Source organism: Lactuca serriola, chromosome 2, assembly GCF_051521515.1.
Source record: "Lactuca serriola cultivar US96UC23 chromosome 2, Lser_US96UC23_V15, whole genome shotgun sequence".
Lineage (NCBI taxonomy): Eukaryota > Viridiplantae > Streptophyta > Magnoliopsida > Asterales > Asteraceae > Lactuca > Lactuca serriola.
The window spans coordinates 40,025,934-40,035,815 of record NC_136409.1 but is presented as its reverse complement, the minus strand read 5'-3'; the positions used below and the strand labels follow the sequence as shown (position 1 = coordinate 40,035,815).

General features: G+C 35.0%; 1 protein-coding gene across 1 annotated transcript; it reads right to left on the bottom strand.

Moving 5' to 3' along the window:
- Nucleotides 1–531: 531 nt before the first annotated feature.
- On the bottom strand, nt 532–2,892 carry LOC145086178 (ammonium transporter 1 member 2-like). The gene is made up of 2 exons (XM_079023926.1): nt 2,283–2,892; nt 532–1,788 (listed from the first exon to the last, which is right to left on the bottom strand). Exons 1-2 carry the CDS (start codon nt 2,788–2,790, stop codon nt 764–766), a joined length of 1,533 nt encoding a protein of 510 aa, XP_078880052.1. The 5' UTR covers nt 2,791–2,892; the 3' UTR covers nt 532–763.
- Nucleotides 2,893–9,882: the final 6,990 nt, after the last annotated feature.

The window sequence follows — 9,882 nt, the reverse complement described above, 5'->3', positions numbered from 1 at the left end:
GACTCTAGTCATTCTTTGGCCCATGGAATGATTTTATTCATGTTTAGGAACCCATCATTTATTTGTCTATTCTTTTGTATATGTCGATTTAACTTAGATAATCACGTTGGAGATCATTTTTGTGAGCCTATTCGAAAAAAAGCTTTGCAGCTATTTGGTATGGACACCCAATTAAAGTAATGCATTTCCAACTGACACTATAAATAGGATCATTGGATTGAGAGGTCGTGTTCTTTTTGATTACCAAGCTCAAGCTTCAAATTTTCGGATGATATTCAAATAATGCTTGATAATATATTTCCTGATGATATTCCAATAATGCTTTGATAAAATGAACGAAAATCAGTTAGACACCGAGATTTATCACCACCACAACTTCCCAGCGTAAACAACTAACAAAGGATATAAATTATTTACATTTAATATAAAAACCAAGATTAGTAACGAAAGAAATATCTTATTTACGTTTTATATAGCCACAAATAATCTCTAAAAATGAAAATCAAAACAAGAAACTGAGGACACAATAACTTAAAAAATCCAAAAGATAAACATATTTATCATCAAACGGGTTATCAACACTGAAAATATCTAAATGTCTAGGATTCATCAATATAAAGACAATCTATGTTGTTTGGACCTCAAAAGCATGTTGTTCTTTTTACCATAGTTGAAGTATCCTATACAACTTTTACTTATAACTTACACCGAAGGATACACACTTTGGTAACATAAACCCACAAAAGAAGTCAAATATGACCACCTACACAACATTGCTTGTTGAGTCGTTGTTTGGTGTTGGACTTGCGCTTGATGGTTCCACCCTTCTCATCATGAAACCTGGTGGTGGATGAGAACTTCCATCTTCATCATGATAAACGTATGCAAATCCTCCATGCCTCGTCATGTCCATTCCTGCCATTTCATCTTCTTTTGACACCCTCAACAACTTGAGTTTCTTCAAGATAAAGAAAAGCGGACCCATGGTCGCAGTCACCCATCCTATGATCACTAGTATTAAGATGATTTGAGAAGCAAATAGCTTTCCACCACCACCCATAAGTAACCCGTAAGGTCGCCCAGTTGCATACACCTCATGGACATATTGTTTCTTCGCAAACAACCCGGTGAACAACAGACCCCACGACCCACACCCCCCATGCAACTGAGCTGCCTCTAATGGATCATCATACTTCAACTTTTCTGCAAGCTTGTTGAATCCTATGAGCACCCAAGCTGCAACAAAGCCACAAACAATCGCAGCCCATGGCTCAACCACAGCACATCCTGAGGTGATGGCTGCTAACCCTCCAAGCAAACCATTACAAACATCGGTCACATTCCAATGGCCGACTAGTAATCTTTTACTGAACAAAGTGGTCAATCCAGCAGTGCATCCTGCCAATGTGGTGGTGACCGCAGTTCTTCCTACAGCACTCCATTGACCATAAAACACATCCGAAGTACCATAGGATTTTGAGATTGTGAGAAATGAACCCGGATTAAAACCATACCAACCAAACCATAGAAGGAATGTACCCAAAACGACAAGTGAACCACTGTGGCCTCGTAAGACCACTGATCTCCCAGAACGATCGAATCTCCCGATTCTTGGACCTTCAATGAGTGCACCCCAAAGACCAGCAATCCCGCCCACCATGTGGACCACACCCGACCCGGCAAAGTCGATGGCTCCAGATCCAAACAGAAGGCTTCCACTTGTTCTTGAGGCACTCGCCCAACCATCACTAGACCACACCCAGTGTGATACTATGGGATACACGAAGCCTGTAACCATTCAAAGTTGTTAGCAGCTAGTCTAGGTAATAGTGGAGCTTTAGTACTATGTTTTACCCCTTCGGAGATTTCATCTTTAATGTTTGGATATCATTGCTAAAAGACAAAATAGAATTTTAAAAACACAAATATGAACGGTTATATATATTGAACATAGTTTATGAAAGTTGTGCTGTTAGTTATTTTATGAATTTTATATTTTACTATATAATAATATTAAATGTATTGTCTTTACTTTCAGATTACAGATAGGATAACCTTGAATCGGTCTACAACTACGTGCTAGAAACGTTTCCTTACATTGACCGTAGAGTATTAATTATAAAGCGAATCTAGTATAATAATTAAAAATAAATTTCGGATATTTTTATTTAAAAAAGCCTTATCAAGTACAGTTTTTTTGTACGATTTTTCAAACACAAAAGGAAATATTTCGGTAATTAAATTTGTACAACGTAGAAGAAAAGCAGATAAGGAAGTTAAACCTGTCAAGAACGAAGAGTAAATAAGGTATGCCACGAACTGAGTTCTCTCAGCGATGGAGCCACTAGTAATACCGGCGGCTGCAATAGCAAAAGCCCATTGATAAAGAAAGAAACTATAGTCGAAAACACTTGATGGAATTGATTTCAGCCCGAAGTAGTGTTTCCCAATGAATCCATTGGAGGGTCCACCGAAGGCAAAAGCAAAGCCGAATATGTAGTACGAGATGCCTCCGGCAGCAGCATCAAGGACGTTGGTGAGCATGATGTTCATGGTGTTTTTGGCCCGAACAGAACCTGCACAGAGCATGGCGAATCCGAGCTGCATGGCGAAGACCAGGTATGCTGAAAAGAGGAGGTAGGTGTTGTCAATGGCATATGTGGTGCTGGAGAATTTATCGGATGTGGCGGTGAAACGGGTGCATATGTAGTCGGCTGCAGCTGTTGCATTGGCGGCAAGGCCGAGGAGAGGGGTTAGTTCTTCTGCGGAGCAGGTGGGGAAGGATGCCATGGCTGAGTGGTGTTTGTGACAACGAGAAAGGTTTGTGTTTTCTGGTTTTATAAAGCCGCACAGCAATTCTTGATCCTAAGTCATGAGGCTGAGAGATAAGTTAAGTCAACGCTTCCACCCATTTGGCGATAAATAATGTCCACACCAACGCGGCATTGCTTGAGGGCCACAAATATTGAAAGTTCAACGATGAAATGGTTAAATGTAATACATAGTAACGTCTTCATATTAATTTGTTTATTTTAAAATTTAGTTTTATTTATTTATCTTATAATCCATTATTTTAAAAAATCATCCCATTTGAATATTCCAATAAACTATATTATATACATGTAATAACTATTTTATTAGACCTAAAAGATTCTAATATGATAGTAGTAGGTGTTGCACTTCCTCCTTAAGGTCGAAGGTTCAAGTCTTGTCGAGAACATAGATGGTATTATAACTAATGGAAAATGACTTATTAAGATAATTAACTTTTCGGTATGTTCACATCTAAGTAATTATTTTTTTGTACACATCTAAGTAACAAACTTGTTGGAAGTGTTCACATATGACCATTATGACTTGCTATAGCAGGTTAAATCCTAAATGTGAACATTTTCAACAAGTTCGTTACCTAGATGTGTACAAAAAAATAATTATCCAAATATGAACAAAACGAAAAGTAAAAAATAAATTACACAAATGGTCCCTATGGTTTGGGAGAATTTGTGTTTTTGGTCCCTAACTTATTTTTTTAACTTGGATGATCCATATTGTTTATTTTTATTACGCATTTGGTCTCTGTGTTACCTAAAAATACTATTTTGCCCTTATTAATTTATTTTTTAATTAATTTTTTTATTTATATATTTATTTTTTATATATTTTAAAAAATTAATAGACCTCACATATCTGTATCTCCTCACCATAAACCACTACAACAATAACAGCCAACGGCGACGACACTTATCCCGACGACACGTGTCGTCGCCACAAGTACACTTATACCGACGACTAGTTGTCGCCATAACTTTTGAAAACTTTGACTAAATTAATTTGACCCGGACCACTGTTCCGACGACTTGTCGTCGGGACAAGTCTGGCGGGAATGACAAAAAAATGTGCGGTATCCTGAAAATCTATGCCGACGACATGTCGTCGATATAGGTATAAAAACATATATTTTCCATTTATTTTTATTTCATGTGCAAGAAAATTGTAATGCCCCGAACCTAGCAGGTATATTTCGAAACCCACCTTCTTTTGATTATTGTCTTTGGCAGCCCTCAAAGAAGTTACGTTGAGTCCCGAGGAGTTTAAGGGCTAAAGTTGAAACTTTGGGCCAAAGAGGGAGTACGCTAGGCGTACATAAGAGTATGTTGGGCGTACTAGGTGTGCCCTAGTACGTTGGGCGTAAGCTTATGTACGTTGGGCATACTCGCGTTAGCTAAAAACCCTAATATTCGAGGTTAGGACTATATAAACACCCTTATGGCTCATTCTCTTTCCTTACCTCAACCTCCATACCTCAGAGAACGCCCCAAAACCCTAGTTTGTGTGTGTAGCGTGTGTTAGTGTGCATCTTGAGCCTTGGAGAGTGGAGTTATTGCACCAAGAAACTAGAGGAGGAAAGCATGGCCTTAGATCTGAAGTTGGGTTACACCATTTGAGCTCCAGAAGGTAAAAAGATTGAAACTTTATGCTTATTTACTTTAGATCTAGACATTTTAGCTTTTTGAAGGTCTTATGGACCCTAGATTTCCCAAGATGATGCATGTGAAGTTCTAGACGAAATAAGTTGTCCTTTCAGACGTTTTGAGAGGGCTTAAGTGATAAAAATCAGTCCTTTTTAGCTAGATTTGATCCATGCATGTGATAAGAAGGTCTTAATGAGTTAACACTATGAGTTAAGGACTTTTTGGATGTCCAAAGTGATAAAGTCCGAAACTTTATGATTCTATGGCATATTTAGTCGATGGATCTGGAATATGGGTTCAAGAGCTCAAACCATTAAGCACTTATTAAGATCTTAGTAAAGCCCGCGTACGCCCCGCAAAATATTTGTACGCCCAGCGTACGTGGTCAGTGGTCCCGATGATGGTCAACGAAGAACTACGCTACGCCCAGCGTAACTCGGAGGTACGCCCCAAGTACGCTCCCTGTTGGACTTTTAACTTGTGGGCTTTTTGCTTTGGGCTGGTTATGGGCCATTTGGGTTAATCCCTTAATAGACTATGGATATAGTGCTGTTTGGGCCAGGTTGGACTTGTAGGATTGTGTAGACCCAACAGAGTGATGGGCCCAATTTAATAAATTGGGCCAATATTAGGTTGGACATTTGGGTCTCTTGATATCTTTAAGGTCTTATTAAGTAATTCGTATTCTTTATCTCTCAGTCGAGGGTGTCGGGCGTAGTAGTTGAAGACTCTCAGTTCGGTTCTGCAATAATGCTAGGTGAGTTCTCCTCACTATACCAACAGGGTCTACGACACTAGGTCGGTCCCTTGGGATTTTATCCCGGAGTTAGTATATGTTTCATATTCATGATCAGTTAGATTTGTACCTTGGAACCTAGGGTGTTATGCTGTTATGATTTGTGGGATTGGTACATTGGTAGATAGAATGGTGTTATGCTTAGCGATTAGGGTGATTTGTGCTTATTGTTTGATTGTGTGCTATTTATATGTCAATATACATGGATGGGTTGGGTTGAGGTGGTTTCCTACTTTGTGCGGTTGAAGCCAACATACATGGGGCGGTCCGGATAGGCTGTAGGCCCGTAGGAGGCGGTCCAGTCATGCCGAAGGCCCGGCGAGCGGTCCGGATAGACTGTAGGCCTGTAGGAGGCGGTCCAGTCATGTCGAAGGCGCGGGAGCGGTCCAGATAGGTTGTAGGCCTGTAGGAGGCAATCCAGTCAGGCTGAAGGCTCATTATGCATGTTGTTTGTTATTATTGGATGTTAGAGGTTGGTATTTTGGGGGTAACTCACTAAGCCTTCGAGCTTACATTTTATCGATTATTGTTTCAGGTACCTCAGCTGACCAGGGCAAGGCAAAGGCGTGACATACACATCCCCGTTTTTATAATTTTGGATTTCTAGGAACTCTGATATGAAAACATTTTGAAAGAAATTAGAACTTTTTTGATGTTTGAATCACTTTTATTTGTGTGAAAAATGATTTTGGAAAGTTTAAATTTCTTCAAAAAATTTTGGGTTGTTTCAAAAATCAAAACGACATAGTTTTTTTTATGCTATATACCGACGACTAGTCGTCACTATGACACGTGTCGATCCGCGTGAAAGGGTTATCCCGACGATCCTGTGGTGAAGACAAGTCGTCACTATAGGTGTGCCGACAACAAGTCGTCGCTATAGGTAATTAATAAAACTTTATTTTTTAACCCCGAAAATATGATTAACAAACTCTATCCCGACGACTAGTCGTCGGAATAGGTGAAGCTATCGTGACGACATCTATACCGACGACTCTATTGATCTATGCCGACACGACTACGCCGACGACTCTATACCGCCAACAAGTCGTCTGTATAGGGTCAGAAATTGTCGTCACCTTAGGGTTTTAATGTTGTAGTGAACCTCAAACCACATTTGAGAAATATAATTCGGATGATCCCTACTGTTTATTTTTGTTGCGCGTTTGGTCTCTGTCTTACCTAAAAAGACTATTATGCCATTATTAATTTATTTTTTTAATTAATTTTCTTATTTATGTATTTATTTTTTATATAGTTAAAAAAATTAATAGACCCCACATATCTATATCTCCTCACCGTAAACCTGAAACCACATTTGAGAGATTTAATTTGGGTCTTACTGGTCACCATCTCATCTTTCATCATCCCCAACTTCTATTTCTTTTTCCATCTTTAGTAAAATCGACGTCTTCACCATCCTTCTTTTTTTGGTACTTCAACTCTGGCGAACCAACACCGTAACCTACTGTCTCTTCATCTTTAGTGGTTTGTCGTGTTGATTCGACGGAGTTGAAGGACCGAAAAAAGAAATGATGATGAAGACGTCGAGATCACTAAACATAGAAAATAAATAGAAGTTGAGGGCGATGAGAGATGAGATGGTGACGAGATACAGATATATGGAGCCTACTAATTTTCTTAAATATATGAAGAATAAATACATAAACAAGAAAATTATTTAAAAAAAATAAATTAATAAGGGCACAATAGTGTTTTTAGGTAAGACAGAGACCAAACTCGTAACAAAATTAAACAGTAAGGATAATCCAAGTTAAAAAAATAAATTAATTAAAAAATAAACAATAGGGATCATCCAAGGAGATACAAATATGTGGGGTCTATTAATTTTTTTAAATATGTAAAAAAATAAATACATAAATAAGAAAATTAATTAAAAAATAAATTAATAAGTGCACAATAGTCTTTTTTAGGTAAGACAAGGACCAAACGTGCAATAAAAATAAACATTAGGGACCATCCAAGTTAAAAAAATTAGTTAGGGGCCAAAAATATAAATTCCACGAAACCACAGGGACCATTCGTGTAATTTACTTTTACTTTTTGTTTTGCTCATATTTGGTTAACTATTTTTTTTGTACACATCTAGGTAACGAACTTGCTAAAAGCGTTTACATCTAGGATTTAAACTGCTATACCAGGTCATAATGGTCATATGTGAACACTTCCAACAAGTTTGTTACCTAGATGTGTACAAAAAAAGATAATTACCTAGATGTGAACATACCGAAAAGTTAATTACCTTAATAAGTCATTTTCCCTATAACTAATTTATTGGAAAACCACAATCTGTGTCAAGCCATTCTCTCAAACCCTGTCTGTTCGATCAATATGTCTATGATCCAAGGGCAAGGGTCGTCCGTCTCGTTTAACCAATAGCGGTGACAGTGTTGCCGCTAATAGTCGAAAAATAACCCGTGATTTTTTCCCTTTTCTCCGTCGTCATTGTTTCCTAATTGTCGCTGCTATTGATCTGTCATTGCCGCTATTAATTGTCACATGTATTGCTTGTCACAAATACAACACAGTGACATTGTCTTCCTTCTCATTTTGCTACACTTTAAGTAAGATGAGGTTGTCTTCTCCAGGGAAGAAGGCACAATTCCGACGACCGAGGTGCAATTGCTTCCTCATTTCTAGTTTTCTTTCTCTTTTAATGTTTCCCAGGTTACTGTTGAGTTAATTGCACCACATTGTTGATTTCTGGCCACCACAGGTTCATTTCTCCTTTAATTTTGAGATTGTTGATGAATTTTGTTTATTTGTGTGTTATATGAAATTAGTCATATGTGTGTATATTTGATATATATATATATATATATATATATATATATATATATATATATTTGTGTGTGTGTATGTGTGTGTGTGTTATGTGTATGTTAATGTATGTATAATGTGTATTTCTATGTATGAAATGTAGATTGAATGTACGTATAAAATCTGGATTATGTGTAATGTGTATATTGCAATGCTACAGTGGAAAAATAACATATAAAATAAAATTTTATTATTGATAATGGTATTTAAAGTATATGTGTATTTGTATGTAATGTGGATTGTATGTGTGTATAATGTGTATTTATATGAATAAAAACATGACATTATGCATTTATATGTGAATTTGTATGCAATGTATATTTTTTGTACGATGTTGTTATTGAAAATGTTATTATTGAGAAGGCTATTATTATGGATGCTATTTTTGAAAAAATAAAATAAAGTAGGATGCTATTATTGAGAATGTTATTTTTTGTATAAAATTACAATGTGTCTTGTGAAAAAACAAATAAAGTAGGATGATATTATTATAGGATGCTTTATTGAAAAACCAATTAAAGTATGATGCTATTTTTTGTAAAAAAATGTAGATTTTAAAAGAAAAAAAAAAGCAAGCACACCCACAAGTAAAGTAAGATGCTATTATTGCCGATGAAAACATAAACTAAATGACTACGGTAGAAAACAACAACACAATATAATAATTTAAAATAAAATGCTATAATTGGAAAATAAAAAACAAAAATTAAAGAGTAAATTAAAGAAATATTCCTTGTGGTTTGGTCGAATTCTTAGTTTTGGTCATTAAGTTTAAATTTTGATATGTTACACCCCTGTGGATTGTAAAAATTGCATTGTTGGTCCTTGATCCCTATAAAAAGACCAAATTACCCTTTCTTTTTTTTTCTTTTTCTTTTAAATTTTTTTATTATATATATATATATATATATATATATATATATATATATTATTGTTGTTTATCATTATTTTAATAGAATTAATATAGATTATTTGTAAAATTATTATTATTATTATTATTTTGCTTTATTTGTTAATCTTTGTTTTTATAATTTAAAAATTTTTTAATACTTTTGACGTTTTATTTAAATATATATTTTTAATATTTTTTTTGACGTTTTATTCGTCAAATATAATTATTTAATGTTGATTTTTGTTTATATCATTCACTTCTATGTATGACTGTAAACAAACTGAACGTTCGGTAAACCGTTGGTAACCTGTTCGGCGGAAGTTCGTTTATGTTTTTTTATTTAACAAATAAACGAACATGAACATAAATTATCGTTCGTTTAGTTAAACGAACGAACATGAACAATGGTCTCATTAGTTCATTTATGTTCGTGAACGTTTGTTTATGATGTTCGTTTACGTTCATTTATGTTCGTTTACATTCATTTATATAATTTATTTATGGTCAACTTTTTTTTGTTATATTACCATATTATACCAAACGAACATAAATGAATAAAAAAACAAAAAAAAAAAACACAATTGAACATGTATGAATATAAACGAACATATAATATAGTGATATAATAAAAAAATTCAACATAAATGAGTATAAGTAAATTAAACGAAAGAACATAAATGAACGTAAACGAAGATAAAAAAATGAACGTTTACGAACATAAATGAACGAACAAAACGTTAAAAAAAAACATTAACAAATATATTTAAATAAAACATCAAAAATATTAAAAGATTTTTAAACCTACAAAAACAAAGATAAATAAATAAAGCAAAAAATAAATAATAATAGTATTATGATTTTATATAATTTAGAGAATTGAT

What these genes read in the sequence shown, in the direction of transcription:
- LOC145086178 (XM_079023926.1), bottom strand. Translation starts at nt 2,790, where the DNA reads ATGGCATCCTTCCCCACCTGCTCCGCAGAAGAACTAACCCCTCTCCTC. An exon ending in TTACTCTTCGTTCTTGACAG is followed by an intron (nt 1,789 to 2,282) that starts GTTTAACTTCCT and finishes GAATGGTTACAG; the next exon opens with GCTTCGTGTATCCCATAGTA.